The sequence below is a fragment of the Oncorhynchus mykiss genome, chromosome 16 (genome assembly GCF_013265735.2).
Source record: "Oncorhynchus mykiss isolate Arlee chromosome 16, USDA_OmykA_1.1, whole genome shotgun sequence".
Classification (NCBI taxonomy): Eukaryota; Metazoa; Chordata; class Actinopteri; order Salmoniformes; family Salmonidae; genus Oncorhynchus; species Oncorhynchus mykiss.
In genome coordinates this window covers 21,720,902-21,744,539 of record NC_048580.1, presented here as the reverse complement: position 1 = coordinate 21,744,539, position 23,638 = coordinate 21,720,902, and the positions used below count along the sequence as shown (strand labels likewise).

Sequence of the window (23,638 nt, the reverse complement as noted above, 5' to 3'; positions counted from 1 at the left end):
AATAAATCCATGATTTATTTTAGACAAGTCTAAAGAAAGATTATATGAAGAAAATGTAGTTTATTTCAGAAGAACAGAATAGCATACTCAATTGTCCTTATGTTAGGCACTGATATGGCTATGCCATATGGCTGTGGACTACACTAGTTAATTTAACAGACAAGACTTGCTTATAATTTGGTGGCATTCTTTTTAAAAATGATCTTATAGTATGAAGAATACAACTGAACATAGCTGAATAATATAAAATATATTTTCAAACGATTTCCAAGGAAGTGCTGTTAATAAAGAAAAATGTCCTCCTATATGCTTAATTTAGACTCATTTATGCAAGTTTAATTGTGATACAAACACTGGGCTATATGTTTAGCTTTTTAATACATTTTAAGGCTGCATGATGCGACTCTAATGATGATTTGAAAAAAGTCAGATGAAAGGCATGAGCTCTGATTAGTTTATTGCGCAGGCTGCACACACTTCATCAGTCTCTCATTCACAACTTGACAAGCACTTGTTAATATTCTCACTAGGCCTCGAATTTCCCGGTGGCATCCCCCTTGTGTAGCTGTATTGCCCCCTAAAAAAATCTATGCCTTTTGCAGCCAAAGTCACTGTTGTGACCTTGGGCTGAATATAATCATTATAATTCCCTTCTCCCGGCTGCCATGCTCGAAAGCACCTCTCACATGGCTCTCTTAGATATCTAAATTCTTATTAGCCAATGCCTGCCATGTATTCAGGTCCTTCTCACAGGCATCTCAGCTACGAAGTACGCTACAAGTGAAGACAGACACATCGGGGATGCAACTCCCGCTTGTAAATAAATATTCCAAACCTACTCTGGGACAATTGTGGGACGCGATAGAGCCCAAATTAATACAACCACCTGCATCAACAAAAAAATTGTCAAAACAATGAGGCTGATGCAACCGATCAGAACGCTAAGCTTAAAATATGAATAAACTATTAGGCTATTTCTTCACATTATAAGCGCAGCAATGCACACACGGCAATAGGCTATAAGTGTGAACGTTCCAAGATGCAATCAATTAGCAGGACAATACTGCTCTCAAAAGTAACCACTTTGCGATTATGCATGTAACGCTTTATTATATAGGTGCATTTTTATGGTGAAAATGACCTTCCCCAAACCTGAAACTCGCGTGCCGCCTATGTATGCCAGTTAGGCTCTACACTGGTTGTAAAGCGGATTCATGTGCTTCATTTTAAGAACAGCCTTAGTCACAGACTGCTGATGTGTTGTGCAATGACGTCCACAAGCGAAGGGAAAAGGTGAGAAGAGGAGAGCGCATAGATGCGAGAAGTAAATATACAACGATCAAAGGGATCATGCTGTTAGTATGTGGCTGCTATGAGAGTCAACTGTGTTTGATCAAGGGTGTATTCATTCCGCCGATTCTGTTGAAAAACGTTTCTTAAATGGAAGCAGATGGAACGAAACAGGGATAAACATACCTTAATTTCTCTAATAGAAACTCTAATTTTCAACTGTTGGACTAATAATTACACCCCCAATTTTGTGATATCCAATTGGTAGTTACTGTCTCATCGCTGCAACTCCCGTACAGACTCGGGAGAGGCGAAGGTCGAGAGCCGTGCGTCCTCCGAAACACGACCCAGCCAAGCCGCACTGCTTCTTGACACAATGCCGACTTAACCCGGAAGCCAGCCACACCAATGTGTCGGAGGAAACACCGTACACCTGGCAATCGTGTCAGCGTGCACTGCGCCCAGCCCGCCACAGGAGTCGCTAGTGCGCGATGGGACAAGGGCATCCCTGCCGACCAAATTCTCCCCTAACCTGGACGACGCTGGGCCAATTGTGCACCGCACCATGTGTCTCCCGGTCGCGGCCCGCTCTGACAGAGCCTGGACACCCCCACTGATGCATATAGGGACCTTTGAGATGCCTGGATTCTTCTTAAAATGACAATTTCATTTGTGGATCCAAATAAAGTATTTAAAATGTGTGTGTCCACATTTGCATAAATAATTCCTCTGTTCATTTCCTTCACAGAACTGCCAATTTTTCTCCTCTCTGAATCTCCTGTATTTGCTATGCCACTATGAACTCTTCCTGTCATCTCTTTCATCTTGACTTTTTCTTCCCCCTCTTCTCACGACGTTTCTACACTCCTTTCTTCTCCTCTCCCTTCTGCTCACTCATCCTATGCTTAGCCTTTCTCGTTCTGTCACTGTAAGACCCCAGACACAGCGATTAGCGTTTGATGGCTGAGAGTACTTAGCACCTCTGAACGAATGATCGGCAGACAAACGGTAGATCTACTCGTGCGATGTGTACGAGCCATAAACCTTTCCATTTAACCCCTCGTGTGTCCTTAATTGTTACAAAAAAAAAGAATGGAGCTGCCACTAAACTCGGATTTGAAATCAGTTTCACATGTTCCCCCTTAGGTTAGGATTCGGAGAGCGTGCGTTGATCCGACATCTCTGCACAAGAGCACCTTTACCCAAAGTTGAGCACACACTGTATGAAAACAACAAAGCATTCCGACTCACTCAAGCAAACCAGTGTCATCCATTTAAAAATATTATACTTCTTCTATTTCTGTGGTGTCATCAACCTGAACATGTGGGTCACAGAAGATTCTGTATCCAGCCTAAACCTCCTCTGTTTACCTGTCACTATGGGAGCATTGTGTCTTGTTCCCTTTTCAAACCAATGGGGGAACAGTTTGACTTGTTCTCCCATTGGACCAGTTTTCCATCTGTGTTAGCCAGGTGGAAAGAGAAAGACACTTCACCACGATACCTCGACTACTTTGGTTCTGTCCTTTGACGTATCCACACCTCTTTTTTTGTATTGTGTATTTTAGGGACAAGGAGCCCCTCCTGAACATTGTGTGTGCGGTGTTTTTTTGTTGTTGTTCTGCCATTTTGATCCCACACCCAGTCGCAGCTTCATACCATTGAGGAGAACACAGGAGGGGAGCGAGTGAAAAGCAGCCTAATTGCTCTGAGTGTCTGTCTGCCGGAGCGGGAGGGGGTATCACAAACACAAACACAGTGGAGGGAATTTGAATTATGGATGGATTCCACCCCTCTTTCCGATACGACTTTTGTCTCCGTTTCTTACTGTGTCTTTTTATTTCTCCTCCAGCCTGCACCTTTGTTTTTCTTTCCTTCTCTCTTCCTCCGGCAACTCTGTTTCTCCGTCTCTTTCATTGTTTCTTTCACTCATGTATTGTTCACCTATTTGTTCTGTCTGACTCTTCCTCTTACTAACAGTCCAAAGACTTTTGGAGGTGGGATTTTCATTTGGCACGGACTCAAAAAGGGTTTTTCCAATTGAATTGCACCACACGCACGCACTCATACACACAAACCCGCGCGCACACACATTTTTCTTCCAACTTCCTACTGGCCATTTCTCTTTGGCAACTTCAAGAACACAGTTCCACAATTACATGCACACAGTGAAATTACAAGCACAGTCATTTGCATTTCATCCTCATTTTTCATCTCCCTGTCGTGCACACTCTACCCACACCACCCCTGATGCCTAATGCTCCTAAATTAATCATCTTCAGAGAAAAAATTGTAATGTTTGGCATGGAGGATTTGGAAGTAAATGTCTTGTCTTCTGTAGGTGTCACGAGTCCGACCGAGGGTGTTTCCCTTTCCCGGGCAGGTGGCGCTCGGCGGTCGTCGTCACCGGCCTATTAGCTGCCACTGATTGTTTTTCCTTCCCCTCCTTGTATGTTGAGTGGTAGCACCTGTGAATGTGTAATTAGTTTGTCTTTATTAGACAGCCGGCCCGCCTGGTTGTTGTGCGGGATTATTTCATTGTAAACCTTCGGCTCTGTGGTATAGGCACGTTGTGTCCCATTTGTACATTTTGATTCCCTGTGTTTTGGGAACGTAACGTTTTTGTGAGCACCCTGTGGTGCATTGGTGCGATTAAAGGACGCGCAGCATTGAACTCTCTGTCTCCTGCATTTGACTCCACACCCACGACACCCGGAGCATTACAGTAGGAGTCTCTCTCTCTCTTGCTCTCTCTCTCCCTCTAAGCCAGTCAGACATAAATCAGAGAGCATGTGGTCTGTAGCCAAGATGAATAAATCATGAACCTCTGGCGCAATGTCAGAGGGAAGAACTTTGAACTCCCCCAAAGACCCAACCGCAACTTCCAGCAGCTCAGCTTATGGGGGGGGGGGGGGGGGGGGGGGGGGGGGGCACTGGCTAAAAGTGTTAAAGAAAACGAATTCTTATATTTATACCCAATTAAAAAGGACCTTGAGCTACTTTAGCACATTGTGAGGTTAGGGGTTGGATTTTGTAATTTATTTAACCTTTATTTAACTAGGCAAGTCGGTTAAGAACAAATTACAATTTACAATGACAGCCTAGGAACAGTGGGTTACCTGCCTTGTTCAGGGGCAGAACGACAGATTGTTACCTTGTCAGCTCAGGGATTAGGTCTAGCAACCTTCCGGACAGTGGCCCAACACTCTAACCACTAGGCTACCTGCCGGATAATTGTCTCACCTCTACCACCAGCAGCAAAAACCTACAATTCTAATACTCTCTTTTAGTCTGTAAAGGACTGTTTAGAAGTGCCGGGGTTTTAAATATTAATCATAATGTAGTTGTCGATATTCCGGGCAGCCTGAAGTTTCCCTTTCCCAGCAGTCGTTTTCCAGACTAATCAGCACTGATTAAAGACGAATCAATGTCTTCCGGGGCCTTTAATTGAGCTGCGAAGATAAACTTCGCAACACGAGTTGCGTTAATGGCGTGTTGTTCATTATGTTTTGTTGTATGAAACGCACCCCGCTTCCCAAAAGGCTGCGGTTGACGTCCGAGGCTTTAACTCACTATCTTTCCATTACACATCATCACTCTAAGTCTTCATCACAGACCTGCTGATTTCTGTGACACACACACTTTGTCCTCTGATTTAAGGAAGTGCTGTTCTTGTTTGTTTGTTTCATTTTTACTGACGTCCGCGAATGACCTCCCGTGATATATTAGAGTGAGCTCATTAATGCGGACGAGGGTGCGCACTCCTCCATAAACTTATTAGGGCGTCCATTTTGAGAGCAGCGGGCTCCGGAAAGATGAGTGTTCCTCAGGTGGTGAGAGCACAGTCAGATCTGTGTGTCTGTGTGTGAGAGTGTGTGTGTGTGTGTGTGTGAGTGTGTGAGTGTGTGTGTGTGTGTCTGTGTGTGTGTGTGTGTGTGTGTGTGTGTGTGTGTGTGTGTGTGCGCACACTCATGTGTGTACTGTTTGTGTGTGTGTGTGGGAGGGAGGAGGTGGAAGTTCACAGTTTGATGAGACGACGTACCCATCGTCAGGCAGGGGCACGAGACCTGCCAGCTATGCTGTACACACCCTTGGAGACAAGCTGTGAGCCGTCTCTGACACACACATCTGCACACAAAACGCACGCACGCACGCACAGACACACACACCACCGCTGTGGTATAGTAGGTGGGCACCCTGATGAGGTGACCGTAGCGTGGCTTGCACAATCTTCTGTTACTCCTCTGACTCATCAGTTAGTCACCAACAAGCATAATCCTAACCACACACGCACACACATAATGATCCATAATCAACACAACAATAATGGAGTTATTCTATTTTAAACAAAGCCCAAGAGGCACAATCAACAACAGGGCTGATATAAACTGACATCTATTAGCGCTGCTGTGACACTGGCTTTTTATATTATTATGATAAGCATGGGTGTTCTTAGTGACGGTTGGTAAGGCTCAGTGATCTAGGAGGTGCAAATCAGTAGAGGGACACTAGAGGGCAGTATTGTTTTGTGGTTTTGAACAGGGAGCTGGTTGGTTCAGAAGACCGCTATGAGCGTAAAGAGGGTTGGATGGACGGCAGTTCTATGTACTGTTATCTGTCTCTTTTCGACAAATGACTTGGAGTTGATATTCATGCAGAAGATGTCACAACGTCTCCATGGGAACTTATATTCCCTATCAATGTATTTCCTACTAGGGTTGACCTATCTATCATTGTGCAGCCTGTTCAAACACTCCATGTGAAATAGCTCAATAAATTATGTTGCCAACCTACTCTAGTCTGGACACCTACTGGTCCTGTTGCTCAATGATTCATGCTCAAACTGAGTTAATTAAAGAGCTCAGCCCTTACTTCATGGCCCTCTTCATGTCTCTGTGAAGCACTAACCTGATACCTAGCCATTCATGGAGGCTACATTGTTGAATCAACCCACGGTTATGACAGCGCTACACAGGCACTGTCATAACTGAAACTTTATGACCACACTACCCATGCTCTACGCCGCACTCCGGGTAGATGTTGCCCTTTGACACAGAGCTAAACTCAGCAAAAAAAAATAAACGTCCCTTTTTCAGGAGTCTTCAAAGATAATTCGTAAAAATCCAAATAACTTCACAGATCTTCATTGTAAAGGGTTTAAAACACTGTTTCCCATGCTTGTTCAATGAACCATAAACAATTCATGAACATGCACCTGTGGAACGGTCGTTAAGACACTAACAGCTTATAGACGGTAGGCAATTCAGGTCACAGTTATGAAAACTTAGGACACTAAAGAGGCCTGTCTACTGACTCTGAAAAACACCAAAAGAAAGATGCCCAGGGTCCCTGCTCATCTGTGTGAATGTGCCTTAGGTATGCTGTAAGTAGGCATGAGGACTGCAGATGTGGCCAGGGCAATAAATTGTCAACTCTGTACTGTGAGACGCCTAAGACAGCGCTACAGGGAGACAGGATGGATAGCTAATCGTCCTCGCAGTGGCAAACCACGTGTAACAACACCTGCACAGGATTGGTACATCCGAACATCACACCAGGCACAGGATGGCAACAACAGGATGGCAACAACAACTGCCCGACTTACACCAGGAACACACAATCACTCCATCGGTGCTCAGACTGTCCGCAATAAGCTGAGAGAGGCTGGACTGAGGGCTTGTAAGCCTGGTGTAAGACAGGTCCTAACCAGACATCACCGGCAACAACATCGCCTATGGGCACAAACCCACCGTTGCTGGACCAGACAGGACTGGCAAAAAGTGCTCTTCTCTGACGAGTCGCGGTTTTGTCTCACCAAGGCTGATGGTCGGATTCGCATTTATCATCAAAGGAATGAGCGTTACACCGATGCATGTACTCTGGAGCGGGATGGATTTGGAGGTGGAGGGTCCGTCATGGTCTGGGGCGGTGTGTCACAGCATCATCGGACTGAGCTTGTTGTCATTGCAGGCAATCTCAACGCTGTGTGTTACAGGGAACACATCCTCCTCCCTCATGTGGTACCCTTCCTGCAGGCTCACCCTGACATGACCCTCCAGCATGACAATGCCACCAGCCATACTGCTCGTTCAGTACGTGATTTCCTGCAAGACAGGAATGTCAATGTTCTGCCAGGGCCAGCGAAGAGCCCGGATCGCAATCCCATTGAGCACACCTGGGACCTGTTGGATCGGAGGGTGAGGGATGGGGCCATTCCCCCCAGAAATGTCAGTGAACTTGCTGGTGCCTTGGTGGAAGAGTGGGGTAACATCTCACAGCAAGAACTGGCAAATCTGGTGCAGTCAGTGAGGAGGAGATGCACTGCAGTAGTTAATGCAGCAAAATAAACACAGTTGGCAGTGAGGACGTTTCTTTTTTTTTGTTGCTGAGTTTAGGATCAGTATATCCATCTGACATCCTAACTATTAGCGAGAAAAACAGAGTTTCAGGTCAGTGTCTCTCAGAGAAACTTCATCTCATCTTAACCCTCAACTTCACATTTTATTTGCAGCAAACATTTTCTCTCCCCCCCCCCCCCCCCCCCCCCTCCCGAGTCAATTTAGAAATCCCATTCAGAAGCTCAATTTCTGGAAGTGAAGTTGAGTTCACAGAGATATAATCGCGGTCCCGAGACGTTACATCTATTCAGTCGTTTCGTAAAAGAAAACCACGGAAGGAAAATTGAGGTCGTCTCTAGTTGAGAGGCGTAATGGTGACAGCCCATTATTGGAGCTTGACTCGCACTGGCCTATATGTCAGCTTTAAGGGAACCGGGTGGTCTGAGGGAAGGGTGATGACACACACGCGCACGTACGCACTGGTGGATGCGCCCGTGCGCGCACACACACGCACGCACGCACACACACACGCTGACAAATAACCTCAGTTAAGACCTGAAGACTTGTGTTACCTCCAACAGCTAATACCTAGGCTTTAGTTTAGCGGGCTATGACAGATTTGTGGTGCGCATGGCACCCTGTGACATATAGAGCTATCAAGATATAGGAGAGAAAGAAAAAAAAAAAAAATATATATATATATATATACATACAGTGCCTTGCAAAAGTATTCGGCTGATAGAGACATACCCCAAGCGACTTACAGCTGTAATCGCAGCAAAAGGTGGCGCTACAAAGTATTAACTTAAGGGGGCTGAATAATTTTGCACGCCCAATTTTTCAGTTTTTGATTTGTTAAAAAAGTTTGAAATATCCAATAAATGTCGTTCCACTTCATGATTGTGTCCCACTTGTTGTTGATTCTCCACAAAAAAAATACAGTTTTATATCTTTATGTTTGAAGCCTGAAATGTGGCAAAAGGTCGCAAAGTTCAAGGGGGGCCGAATACTTTCGCAAGGCACTGTATATATATGATTTCACTTTTTTTTGCTCCAATAGCATGTATTCTAAACAGGCCCAACTCCAACGGCAGTGTGTTTGGCTGCAGGCCAGGAGGCTCAGGGTTAATCTGGCTCGGCGTTCTCATCCCCCTTGTAGCCTGCAGGGCTGCTGAGCAACACCTGCTCCAGACACACACAGCCGAATAGATAGGGAGAGTAGCTAGGACCACGGCGGTGGTTTGTTTTCGCGGTGAGCAACCGTTTACTTGGTCGTGCAACACATAGCAGGGAATAACATCACATACTGTGTTGCAGAATGCAGACTAGAATATCCGTGTTCTTAAACAGAATGAGTCGTGCAGAAATGAATACAACGTTACAGCGTCTAAAACACACTATCCATCTACACAATCACGTAAGCTCGAGTTGTCATTCCGTCACCCTTTCATCTTTACATTTATCCATGAGTTAGTGTGGCGACTGGACGATTGGATTTGCTACTCATACAACGCATACCTTTCTGGATGGTCTCAGGTAGAATTGGGCTTTCCATCCAATTCCTGATATGACCTGCCCTGCATAATATTCCCACTGTGTAACTGTGATGTGAATATGCATGGGATTTGTCCTCCTCCTGGTGTTCATCTCATGCTGGGTTCATGACTCGTCACGGATGCTACTGTAGGAGAATGAGTGGCGTGTGGACGTGGCATTGAGCATGTCAATTACACACTTTTCCGGTTTTCCAGAGGCTTTCACCTGGGAAGCTGGGGGGTGTCTCTCTCTCTCTCTCTATTTCTGTGTCTCTCTCTCTCGCTCTGTGTGTCTCTCTGTCTCTCTCTTTCTGTGTCTCTCTTTCTGTGTCTCTCTCTCTCTCTCTTTCTGTGTCTCTCTCTCTGTGTCTCTCTCTCTGTGTGTCTCTCTCTCTTTCTGTGTCTCTCTGTCTCTCTCTTTCTGTGTCTCTCTCTGTCTCTCTCTCTCTCTTTCTGTGTCTCTCTCTGTCTCTATCTCTGTGTCTATGTGGTGTATAGTGTATAGTGCAACCTCGTCGTTAACGGAAACATGTCTGCAGGGGGAATGAGGGAGAGATGACAACAATCACTGACATTTCACTATTGATACAATAGACCGGGGAGATGTGTTCGGTATCATGCACACACATCATAAATTGAGGAGTGCTGATGGAAACACACACACACACACAAACACACACACAAACACGTCAACAGTACAGATGAAGGATCTCCTTTTGATCACCCCGTCGCAGGAAATTGTAACCTTGTCGTGTGTTTGAGGCTCCTGAAGTTTGCCATTTCCATTTTGATACGTCACAATTGATTTGTCTATGAATTATAATCCACGTAACAATTCACATTTCCTGTTGCTGTAGAATGATGTTCCTGCTGTTGCAAACTAGCTCAAATGAAGGTCCTACATACGTATGTTACATTCGTCGATTCTCTTAGGACATGCCCTTATTTACAATAAGGCTTAGCCCTCCCATGCAGACACACAATGCCGTCTCTATGTTGTTATCAGCATCGAGTAGTTGTGAAAGGGGAAGGGAGAAAAGAAGTGCATGTTAAAAACCTGAGAGGATACTTCCTAATTTCTCTCATCTAATTATACCCCTAAGCTTTATTCACTAGGGAACACATATTTATGAATGGAACTACACAGAGTGCACAGCTAGAAAGGGAATCAGTTCTTCTGACAGTTGATCATATGGGAACCCTGGTTGTAGTAGGTAGGTTGGGGGAGGGGGGGGGGGGGGTCAAGCTGCAGAGGTTGTGTGGATTTGTGGTTTTGCAGAGGTTGTTTAGACACTGTGAATGATATATGTGAGGGAGTTCCATGGTGATCGTGTGGAGATTGAATAAAGATTGGGTGTGTGGGTTGTGAAGGCATCGTGAAATCGATTTTAAGATTGGCTGTCAAGGTTGGTTGAACGTTGAAATCAGGTTATGTGGCAGTTGTTTGCAGAATAACAGGACATCCAGTTGCACAGCAGACGTGTGGAGTTTGTTTTGGGGAGTTAAGTAAAAACTTCAACAAAAGCACAAGGTTAAGCTAAGGTTGTACAAAGGTTGTCAGCAAGCTGATCATGTCAAAGGTGTTTCTGAAGCAATAAGGCCTTGGGTATACAGTATCTATCAGCTCTGTCAGGATCCAGCACCAGGGGCAACTCAGGATACTCCACAGAGTACGAACGGCTTTACAGACCAGCTCCACATCGCTATCGGCAGACTTCTACATGTAAAAGGCTTCCTTTCTACAGACAGCTAGCTTATCAATCCTCCGGGGCATCACTCTCTGCTTTTGCTGACTCTACAGCGTTCAGAAGAGAGTGATTACATCGATGTGTGTGTGTGTGTGTGTGTGTGTGTGTGTGTGTGTGTGTGTGTGTGTGTGTGTGTGTGTGTATGCGCGTGTGTGCATATGGCATGTGAAAGTCAACCAACAAACTCGACAGCAGGCACTAACTTTTTGGAAAGGGTTCACTCTTCTAATGGCTAAAAATACAGCAGGATTAGCTATTAAAATGCACAGACACGTTTGTCTGGAAACCTCTTAGTCCCTAACAAGATCAGTCCCAAGAAAATCATCAGAGAGACAAGAGAAACCATGAGACACAGAGCATCTGTTTACAAAAACATCTGCCAAAGACATGAGGTCCTGCAAAGGGACTCCTAAAATACGTTTCCCTAAGTCGCAGATCTAGGATCAGCTTTTCTTCCCTGAATACTAACGGTGTCTAGGGATAATTCCATCCTTCTCCTATATGAAAGGCAGCAATAGAACCAGGAACTGTATTCAAAGCTGATACTAGATTAGCCCCCCAGGTTTTGTTTGAACTTGTACACATCGCCACGGGAAGTAGGGGTACTGAGGATGATGCAGCACCCCCTGAAAAAAATCTGAATTAAAATGTTTCACAAAAAGTAGTGCACTGGGCCTTATGTAGTGTAGTGCTTAGGTGCTATAATCCCCCCCCCCCCCCCCCCTACACAAAAACAACAGGATCCACATGCTCCCTTCACTTCAGTCAACACATGAATCCAGATCATAAAGAACCGTTCAAACAAGCAGCAAGAACCACAAAGGCTCTTTATTCAAAATGAGCCCTGCATTTGCACTCGCTTTGGACCTTGTAGCTGGAGTGGTGTTTAACCACAAAATAAGATGTCATACTATCCAAATAACCTACTGGTGCTATGAAATCACCAACAGCGTGGTAGTGCGCAGATCAAATGCTTTCCCAATCCTGATTTTACGCCTGCAAAGCACATGGCAACAACACTTCCAGGAAACTGCAATAATGAGCTCATGAAGGGGGGAAATGATCAAAAAAGAGGCAGGAATTCCTCTTGACAACACACAATAACACACACGCATGATGAAAGGAAATGGTCAGCTCTCTTACCCTATGAGGTCCTCCATTCTGGCTCCTCCGACTCCCCAATTTGCACTCTCTTTACAGTGAAACCATCACCTACAGAGAAAACATTTTTGCAATTTAGCAGATGCTCTTATCCAGAGCAACTTTCAAGAGCAATTTTAAGTGCCTTGCTCAAGAGAGCATAGTCGGCTCGGTGATTCAAACCAGCAACCTTTCGGTTAGTGGCCCAATGCTCTTAACCGCTAGCGTACCTGCCACCTCTTGCAGTAGCGTGCAGTTGGCTAAGATATTTAACCAGCTACTGTACCACACACCTGGGATCGATTGAGTGAGCTTGGTGGAAGGGAGGGGGCAAGGAACTCATTACGTATGCAGTGTTCCGAAGGGTGCGGTGAGGGATGGGTGATGGGGGGGTGTTGTGGGAGGGTAGGCGCATCTCTTTCGCTCTCACCTTGTCACATGTCATCTACAGAGGAGGCTCCATGAAGACTTCTGTGGCTCAGCTAACTCACATATATATTTATCTCTTTCTCTCTCTCTTGCTCTCTGAGTCTCTTTGTCTGTCTCTCTCTCTCTTGCTCTCTGAGTCTCTTTGTCTGTCTCTCTCTCTCTCATCCACACTCTGTGTCTTTCCTTATCTCGCGCTCTCTCTCTCTCTCTCTCTCCAGGGCCTCCTAAATCCTCTCAGATCTTGGTGTCTTGGATTTCAAAGCTGTCCTTTAGGCCTTGTGATTTAGTGGAGTAGTGGCCTCTCTGTTCCCTCACTGTCCTGTATGCTCTCTATGTTATTTTCCTCCAATGTTCTGCCCAGGGCCTCCTCTCACATAGAAACTATTGGATATCAATAATGGAGATGGAGATGAACCCAACAAGGGCTGGGATTGTCAAGTGCTCTTAGTGGTATGTGATGATCACATAAATGCTCTTTCCTCTCCAGTGCTGAGTCCTACATAGGCCTAGTGCTTATTGTGCTTGGATGGTAGATATGGTAGATTGTTTATTGGACATTGATATTAGAAGGATCCGACCAGTAGTTAGTTCAGAGTGGGTATGAGGAAACACTAAATAAACACACACGCTCGCACATACACAAGTCACACACAAACACATCTATGACACATCCAAAGACACTGCCCATACACTTCCGTAAAATTAGCAAAAAAATAAACGTCCCGTTTTCAGGACCATGTCTAGTAAAAATCTAAATAACTTCACAGATCTTCAATATAAAGGGTTTAAACACTGTTTCCCATGGTTGTTCAATGAACCATGAACAATTAATGAACATGCACCTGTGGAACGTTCGTTAAGACACTAACAGCTTGCAGACGGTAGGCAATTGAGATCACAGTTATGAAAACTTAGGACACTAAAGAGGCCTTTCTACTGACTCTGAAAAACACTAAAAGAAAGATGCTCTGGGTCCCTGCTCATCTGTGTGAACGTACCTTAGGCATCCTGCAAGGAGACATGAGGACTGGAGATGTGGCCCGGGCAATAAATTGCAATGTCCGTACTGTGAGACTCCTAAGACAGCGCTACAGGGAGACAGGATGGACAGCTGATCGTCCTCGCAGTGGCAGACCACATGTAACAACACCTACACAGGATCGGTACATTCGAACATCACACCAGCGGGACAGGTACAGGATGGCAACAACAACTGCCCGAGTTACACACAATCCCTCCATCAGTGCTCAGACTGTCCTCAATAGGCTGGAGAGAGGCTGGACTGAGGGCTTGTATGCCTGGTGTAAGGCAGGTCCTCACCAGACATCACAGGCAACAACGTCGCCTATGGGCACAAACCCACCGTTGCTGGACCAGACAGGACTGGCAAAAAGTGCTCTTCACTGACGAGTCGCAGTTTTGTCTCACCAGGGGTGATGGTCAGATTTGCGTTTATTGTCGAAGGAATGAGAGTTACACAGAGGCCTGTAATCTGGAGCGGGATCGATTTGGAGGTGGAGGGTCCGTCATGGTCTGGGGCGGTGTCTCACAGCATCATCGGACTGAGCTTGTTGTCATTGCAGGCAATCTCAATGCTGTGCGTTACAGGGAACACATCCTCCTCCTTCATGTGGTACCCTTCCTGCAGGCTCATCCTGACATGACCCTCCAGCATGACAATGCCACCAGCCATACTGCTTGCTCTGTGCGTGATTTCCGGCAAGACAGGAATGTCAGTGTTCTGCCATGGCCAGCGAAAAGCCCGGATCTTAATCCCATTGAGCACGTCTGGGACCTGTTGGATCGGAGGGTGCGGGATGTGGCCATTCCCCCCAGAAATGTCAGAGAACTTGCTGGTGCCTTGGTGGAAGAGTGGGGTAGTGCACTGCAGTACTTAATGCAGCTGGTGGCCACACCAGATACTGACTGTTACTTTGGATTTTGACCCCCCCCCCCCCCCCCCCCCCCCCTCTGTTAGTCACATGTCTGTGGAACTTGTTCAGTTTATGTCTCAGTTGTTGAATCTTGTTGTCTTCAGACAAATATATACACATATTAAGTTTGCTGAAAATAAACACAGTTGACAGTGAAAGAATGTTTCTTTTTTTGCTGAGTTGACATAAAACACACTTCTTGTTTGATTAACTTTAAAAAAGCAACAAACCTAGAATTAATCTCTATTGAAAATGTTTTATTTCCGACGCCACAGAGCTTTCCCAGTTCTGAAAACATACCATGAATATGATTAATAATATTATGCATGTATTTATTCAGCATAATTATTCTGTAAATCGTTCACGGCCACAGCACCTGCTGAAAATTGGGTTTCGGTATTGACACCCATACGCCCCTAGCACAGTTATAATAAAAAGGTCAGTGTCCCAAAGGGCATGCTATTCCCTACAAAGTGCACTGGTGAAAAGTAGTGCACTGTATAGGGAATAGGGTTCCATTATGGACGAGCCCACAGTAAACACATATTTCCTATACATGTCAGACTCCATTTGAACCCTTTTTAAAAACCCCTGTGAATGCACTTTTTGGAATCAACCAAGTCATTTGATTCCATTAAAGCACATAGAAGCTATTACCAAGGGGATCCGTTTGGGGGCGATTGAATCGAGTTCAGTGGACCCAAATGGTCGAAAAGGTTTTCTAATGCAAAATGAACATTAACACATTGGACAGGTTCCTGTACCCCTGCCTTTGTTTTAACTCGTTTTTCCTTGTTTCATGCCTACTAAGTGCAACCATATTCTTCTGACACACCGTCTTAGCTATACCCTACCGTCTCTCCATAACCCAAGTCATCTACATTCACGCCTTAGCTTCCACCTAGTCATGCATGCTAATAAACGCTGTAACTTGGGGCAGTGAGTGTCTACAGCCTGCCTATGCCATCAAACATGCATAAGTAACAGATGTATCTTTGATGTATTCATTTTGCCAGGCCTCTGTCTGTGACACTGTGTTTATGTGCGTATCTGTGCCTTACGGGCGATTGTATAGCTGGAGAGAGGCGTCATTGCGTGCTCTGACATAGAGGCAGGGGAGCAAACAGCATGTACACAACAGCCTTGGATTTTCAAGTGATTTATAGTCTTCCCGGAGAGCAAGTTGGCGTTTAGCACTGTAAGTACTTCTTAAAATGTCCATTGGCAATGAGACAGGTCGTGTTGCATTGAGGAAAGCACTGGAAAACTCGTAAAAGAATAAAACTTATCAGACTCAGCTGAGCAGAGCAGAAGATTCATATCCTGTTTATGACTTTGTTACAGCCATCAAATTGGATACAGGTCGGATCCGTTCCAATTATGACATCGTTTTATGAAGGACAAAGGAAAGCCCCTTGTGAACTGGCATCCTCTCACGTGAGTCCATAACCCTGTAATCTCAGCGAACCTCCCACCAGACACACACACACACACTCACAAACACACACACACACACCTCTGGATTTCCTTTTTCCTCCAAGCAGCTAGCCCAAACTCTTTCCTGGCCCTATTGTAGAGGCTGTCACTTCCACATGTGTGCTGGCTATTAACAACAAGAGACTGTCTGCCTAAAAGCATCCCTTTCCTGACTAGCGGGGTCACAAGCTGTCTCAGTCCCACAGAAACACAGGACACACCTCACTCAACTATTTCCTTAATCCCATTCCCTACTAACCCCTTAACCTTAACTGCTATTAACCACTATTAACTACTTCTTTACATATAAAATAACAACTCATTGAATAAAGCTATTTGCAAGTTGTATAATTATCGCCATGTGTTTTTTGAATAAATAGGCTACAACAAGAGTCAAACATCAGCAAGTGCAGCTGGACAGAGAAAAAAAGATTCATTTTGAGAACCTAGCTAACACCCAATAGAACGTTTGTATTTAAAAGATTTGGCGTCATGAACCATGACATTCCAGACTTCATAGCCAATGAAAGTAGACTTAGTTTGTAGTGAGAGTGGATTTGTAAACTGCCTAGAATGGCAGTAGTTGAATAGAAGTTCAACGCAGTAAGCGGCTAACAAACGCACCATGCGCTGTTTCCGTAGCATTGTCATGACAACAGTGTGTACGCAGAGCTACTGGCATTTGAAAACAATACACACACTAAAACCCCGAATAAATTACTTATGTAATTAGTTGCTTGGTCTAAAACATTGGAGCATAGGCTACATTTGAAATGTATAAACAGTTCATCATAACCCAGAGCTTTGGATTGTCAAACAAAGGCAGAACAAGTGCACTGTCTTTCAAAGCGACAAGCGCAAAAAGAACGTGTTCCAATCCCATTTCATCACATTCACATACCTTTTTCACAAATAAGTCTTCCAATCCAAGTGGCTAACTCCAGTCCAGACCGTTTTAGAATGTTCGTTTATTTAGGCTACTTTACAGTCAAATAAAGTCAAATACATATCCACTGCAGAATAGCTGTCATATTACTCCAAAAAAAGTACACTTACCATGGCACTAAGAGACATGTGAAAATCAAGTCTAACTTTCTCCGCCCAGTTTCTCTCATTCATTATTCTTCAGCCCGCGTTTCATCCCCTGAAAGGATTGCTCGCTCCGCCTCACTTCACTAGAACTCCGCCGGAACAACGTTTCCCGAAACACATGGGCCCTTTGATACATTATCGAAAACCCTTATTTTAAGAAAACATGTTTACTTTTAAGTTTGTTTTAATTGCCCACTTGATAACGGAGCCATTTCTAGTATTGAGAAAGAGAGATCTGAAATCTGATTATAAATCAAATGGTTTTAGGGCTAGTTCAAAACGTAATACAGTACAATTAATGTAGAATTTATACTATAGCCCCTGTTCAATCTCCCTCATGACACACTTTAAAGTCATAACTCTGACGAACATAATCCTTGAACCCTCCGCGGTTCAAACACTTGGAGTGACACCAGCATTAGAGATTATCCGTGCTCACAAATTATTTCACATGCTATGCAAAAGGGGTTGTTCATTTTAGCTTTAGGCCCTACATTGACGCAAAATAAAAGTAGTTTATACAAGGCATGTCTTTGGTTAAATATGTCATTAGCCCTTTCACAGATTTTAGCAAATGTTGATGGCGTAGAAAACCCCTGCACTAATTATACGTATAAACTGTTTATTGATGTTAGATGTCCTCTAACAACTTGTAAAAACAAATACATACCACTAGTAATTATTATTTTCTTTAGGCCTATTTCTTTATTCAGGCAGTCAGACATTAAAATGAAATATTATCCTACGGTTGCTGAAACAAAATCCTCTGTTGGCATCAGTCCACTCTACACGAAGGGAGATTACTTTTTTTTTTTTCAAGGCCATGAAAAAAAATGTGTATATGAGTTCAAAGACTGTCATTATAAAGGAGACTTCAAAGGTCTATAATTTACATCTAGTGAATGATAACATTATTACTTTATGATATTAGGCTATTCATCCATGCCTAGCCTACAGCCAGGGACTTTGACATTACCATTTTAAAGAGATATCTTCAACTCGGATTAGTTGAGATGAATTTGAGACCCTGATATGCGTGTTACTCGCTCAAGGCATGTCATGGGTGTTGACCCTATATCTGTTAATAATTGTGGGGGGGGGGGGGGGGTGGGGGGGGGGGGTGTTATTCTATTCTATTCTATATTCTATATGCGTCAACTAAGTTGGGAAAAGCCTTGTATTTCTTAAATATAATATCTGTTAGTTTTGTTAGTTTGGTTGAATGGTGCACTTAAGTAAGTGCCACTAGATGACAGCATATGTCTGCAAAAATAATAGGAATAGGTGGGACAGTTATTATGGCTTTGTTTGTGGGACCCTGTGATTTTCAAATAACATGCAATGGAATGGAAAATGAACAATGCACTGAATAAGATATTCCAAGAGATTCGATATTTGACTGGTATTTGTAAAACATGTGTTTTATGTGTTTCTGTCAGTGTTGGGGAAGCTACGCTGAAAATATAGTTTACCAAGCTACCAATTAATTCACACTGGAACAAGTTAAACTACACTAAAGCTACCCTTAAGAAAAATATAGTTTACTTAACTAAAGTTACTTTGGAAAAGTAGTTCACTAAATCCAAACTACTTCATGATAAACTATCATATCTAAATCTGAAATGTCATACTCTGTGAATTGCAAGAACAGATCAACTCTGGTGTATGTTAACAGAATGTGTAATTTGGCCTTTTAAACAAAATAACTGTTTCAAGTGAGAATTAAGCAGGTCTGATGCCGAAAAAGAAAGGACATTCTTGCCTACAACAAAATGTATTTTATTTTTGCAAAATAAGTAGTGTGTAGGATACTTCCAGTAGTTATTGTGTAGGCTAGAAGTTAGCTACACCGCTACATGTTAAAAAGAGTAATTAACTACTGAAAACACTACCTAGATTTCAATTTAGTTCAACTACCACTAAGCTACTGCAAAATGGAGTTTATTTTATTTATTTAACCAGGCAAGTCAATTATGAACAAATTCTTATTTCCCCGAACCCGGACGACGCTGGGCCAATTGTGCCCGCCCTATGAGACTCCAGATCATGGCCAGTTGTGATAGCCCAGGATCAAACCAGGGTCTGTAGTGACAACTCTAGCACTGAGATGCCATGCCTTAGAGTGCTGCGCCACTCAGGAGCCCCAATTACTAGTTGTAGTTCACTCCTCCCCAACACTGGTTTCTGTGGAGTTTTGTTTGTTTGTGGTGTTTTGTGTGCCTATTGATAGAAGGGTGTGCAAACTGATGAATCCTAATACATTAGATGTAGTCTCCCTGTAACCAATATATAATTATTATTATGTTCAATTCTAAAACAAGAATACCTTAAGTCATTATGCATAACGTGCTCAATACAATAATACACTATGTATTAAACAACGTCAGAAAATAATACAGTGGTATTTTAATAAAATGTCAAATTCAAAATGATGACGACATTTGTGTAAAGAAAAAGGGGGAACGGATATCCTACTTATTAGAGTTGCGGTGTACCAAGGGAAACGTAGTTATTTTGGTCATATTCCCGAATGAACTCTACGCATACTGAACGTAGAAACACAATTAAACTGATTTAAGTCTACGAAGAAAACGTACGTTTATTTTGCTTTGGCTCCTTGGAGATTCCCCTTCCTGGTGTTTTTGAGGTAACGTACATGATGACTGTATTCAATACCTAACTCGATGGAGTGGAACGAGAAATTAGATATTAGCTAGTAAAATAAATAGCTCAAGGATGCACTGGAGTGAGGCGGTAACGGCGAACAATGTATTCAGCAGCTAACGCAGATCAAACTGCAATTTCGGATAGAACTTAACATTTGGCTGCTAAGAGAGAAAAGTTAGTACGTTCGACCATCAAGAAAGGAGCAGCTTGTCCTCAACCTTACATCACCAGCTACGTGTTTTGAGGTAAGAATCCTTTCGACCTAGATTGTGTAATCAGAAATGGACTCAAACCTTTGACAATATCGATTATGCCAATCTATATTAGTGGTTGTCTTTGTTTACAATTGTCCCCCGGCTTTCTTGTCTCCCGCTGTCCCGCGTCATCTTATGGGTTGACTATGCAATGATTTCTTGCTGTTACATTGTAGCTAATTTAGCTGTCACGCTGTGCTGCTTTTATAAACTTTGTTGCAAGTTATTTTATATCCCCGTGGTAGGAACGTGATTGTATTTGGACTAGCCATTGCTCTCCAGCTAAACCTAAGCAACATAGGATATGCTTTGACTCTCTGCCTGTATGGCTAGTCTAGCCCATTCATAGACGCGAACTACCCTTAGCGCCTATTGATGAAGGTGTTTTCTTCCCGTAAAGTACTTAAGTAAAAATACTTGAATGTACCACTTAAGTCGTTTTTGTTGTTGTTGGTATCTGTACTATAAATTCATATTTGTGACTACTTTTACTTCACTAATTTACATTCCTTGGGGAAAATAATGTACTTTTTACTCCATACATTTCCCTGACACCCAAAAGTACTTGTTATATTTTGCATGCTTAGCAGGGCATGAAAATGGTCCAATTCACGCATTTGTCCGGAGAACATCCCAGGTCAACCCTTCTGCCTCTGATCTGACGAACTCACTAAACACAAACGCTTCATTTGTAAATTACCTCTGAGTGTTCGAGTATGCCCCCGGCTGTCTGTAAATAAAATACAAAAAATGGTGCTGTCTGGTTTGCTTAATATATGGAATTTTAAATTATTTTTACTTTAACTTTTGATGCTTAAGTATATTTTAGCAGTTACATTTAATTTTGATTCTAAAGTAGGCTATATTTAAAACTAAATACTTTTAGACTTTTACTCAAGTAGTATTTTACTGGGTGAATTTCCCTTTAACTCAAGTCATTTTCTATGAAGGTATCTTTACTTTTACTCCAGTGTGACAATTGGGTACTTTTTCAACCACTGTACGGATCTGTAAAATTTGCTACAGTAAGTGTATCTCTTTTTTATTCGAAAGATTCTTTGAACGTTTCGCAAGCATAGGAATTGCAGTTTACATGGTGCCAGCTATGGCTAGGCTAGCTTACCGTAGAGTAGAATCAAACTGATTCCTAAATGCTAAATAGAACCAACATGGCCTAAGGAAGAAACGTTGCCAAATAATGCTTTTTCCAATCTATAAGTGTCTTACTCTTTCAAACTGGTGTTCGAAGACTGCAACCATAGTCATATTTTGTCTACTGAAAACCACTTTCTGTTTGAGAGGGAGTTTGTTACATGGAAGAGCAGTCCTTGCTTCAGGGAACATGCACACAACACCACTCTTACGTTTTATGACAACACTTGTGTTTGTCTACGATGTCAGGACAGCATTCCATACTGGCAACCTAAATGCAGGTCATTTCCATCAAAAAGGATCCATGAGCACAAACATGTGAAGTTCATAAGGAGCATATCAATTGAAAACCAATAGTCTATATTTATGAGAAATATAGTCATAGATAAAACATTTTGAACCATTTTCCCCATCTTAAAATTAGCCAAAAAAATGAAAGGCTTAGATTGGGGATGCACAATATATCGGTGACCTTATCGGAATCGGCCGACATTGGCTAAAAATGCCAACATCGGCCCAATGTCTCGTTTAACGCCGATGTGCCAAACCAATGTCAAAGCTGACGTGCATACCTATATAACGTGGGTACATGACGTAATGACGCCAAATAAAATGTAGCGCTACACGTGCAACACAGCATTCCTAACCTGACCCACAATGTCTGCTGTGTGGATCGAGCAGTCAACAAGTCGAGCAGTCATTTGAAAGAGTAAGAACATTTCAGCGAGACAACTCAAAGGCGAAATCCATTAATGCCAAGATAATGGAATTCATTGCCCTTGACAATCAACCGTTCTCTGTCGTGGATGATGTTGGCTTTTGCCGACTGTTCGAGCACCGGTACACCAAGTGCGCTATTTTTCTGATGTTTCCCTACCGGTGTTACACAGTAATAACGTCACTGCTATTAGCTTCAGGACTGACATTTGGACCAGCGATATCAGCCTCATAAGCATCCTGAGTCTGACAGCACAGTGGGTCGTTGAGGATTTCGTACTGAGGAAAGTCGTATTGCATGCTCATGAATATGCTGGTTGTCATATCGCTGCTGCAATTTCAATGACATTTGAGAACATGTTTGAAACTTGGAAACATGAACACACTCCTAGCTCCATTCAAAACAACTGACTCGAGAAATAAGCTCACCAACTGCGCCTGCAACAGACGTGATACCCTCTGTCATGGCATTGAAACGCCTGCTCGACAAAATTGCAGACACAGGCCGTGAACAAGCGATTCGGTGGCATTCTCTCTTTACTGTGTCACCACCATGCTCGATGCTATATACAAGGACCGCTACTTCGATGCAGACAAACAGGGTTTACGTGAAATGTTACATACACAGCTGGACAAGATGGAAACGGACACAGTGACAGTGCGCACCGAGGAAGAGAGGCCACGGACAGACAGAGCTGAAACTTCACTGCTTGACATGTATGATGAAATCCTGTTTGCAAATGAAACGGCTGAACAAATTAACAACAAAACAGCACAGCAAGTAAGTGAAAGAAATAGGTTTTGATGATGTCTTACTGATAATGGGGACATACGTAAATGCCAACAAAATAACATTTTGGTCAGTGTGTGTACCCTTTATTTAACTAGGCAAGTCAGTTAAGAACAAATTCTTATTTACAATGACGGCCTACCCCGGGCCAAATCCGGACGACGCTGGGCCAATTGTGTACCGCCCTATGGGACTCCCAGTCACGGCCGGATGTGATACAGCTTGGATTCGAACCAGGGACTGTAGTAACGCCTCTTGCACTGAGATGCAGTGCCTTAGACCACTACGTCTATGTGTGTGTGTGTGTGTTAGCTATTTAACTGTACTAGAATGCTTAAAAGTTTTTTTTTGCCAAGGGAAATATCGGATATCGGTATCGGCCAAAAATGTCATTTCGGTGCATCACTAGCTTTAGATTTCCGGATAAGCAGAGGGAAAAAGGGCATTAGAAAACATCTACCAGAAAATGTCTTAAAGGGCATCAGGAATACATCAAAACACAATGTTAACTTAAAGACCCCTGCCAACTAATATCAACACTTAAATTTAGTTTCGGAGAAATTGTTTATCTTCTGTAAGTTTAAGAAATATTTCCTTGTAATTCAATTACCAAAAATCAAATTAAAAAAAATATATTTTCTAATGTCTCTCCCTCATAAGGAGGGAGGATAATGAAAGTTCACAGAATGAACAAGTAATGGTAGACCTAACAATTAGTTATAGTGATTTGACTGATCAATTTTGTTTGAGTTCTTAAGTGATTAAAACGGGTAATTCTAATCCCCTTTGTCGGTGATTGGTCAACAGTAGGGATTCTTCAGTGCATTGTTTGTTGTCATTCAACGAGAGACGACTCATTTCCATGAACCTTTTTGTTCACTTAAGAAATACTGATTAGTTTTTGATTAGTTAGATGTAAAATTCCGCGACTAAGATCTCCTCTGCAAAAACGTCAAAATGAATGACATGATTCTAGAATGATCTTAGATTAATTCTGACTACTTTGAGAAAGTGTATATTGGCTACGGCATCTCAAGATGGACAAACAGTACTATTGCCTCTTTTTGTCTCATTTT

General features: G+C 43.1%; 2 protein-coding genes across 2 annotated transcripts in view; one reads left to right on the top strand and one right to left on the bottom strand.

Moving 5' to 3' along the window:
• LOC110491629 (ankyrin repeat and fibronectin type-III domain-containing protein 1) overlaps positions 1 to 16,923 on the bottom strand; it is a 273,553-nt gene extending 256,630 nt beyond the window's left edge. Inside the window, exons 1-2 of the mRNA XM_036946495.1 lie at positions 16,792 to 16,923; positions 12,055 to 12,123 (exon numbers count right to left, since the gene is read on the bottom strand). Coding sequence (XP_036802390.1) covers positions 12,055 to 12,071 — 17 coding nt within the window. The 5' untranslated portion in view covers positions 12,072 to 12,123; positions 16,792 to 16,923. The remainder of the gene's footprint in view (positions 1 to 12,054; positions 12,124 to 16,791) is intronic.
• Positions 16,924 to 19,493: 2,570 nt separating this feature from the next.
• Positions 19,494 to 23,638, top strand: part of capn15 (calpain 15) — an 84,446-nt gene continuing 80,301 nt past the window's right edge. The window contains exon 1 of the mRNA XM_036946491.1: positions 19,494 to 19,894. The gene's annotated coding sequence lies outside the window, so the exon portion shown is untranslated. The remainder of the gene's footprint in view (positions 19,895 to 23,638) is intronic.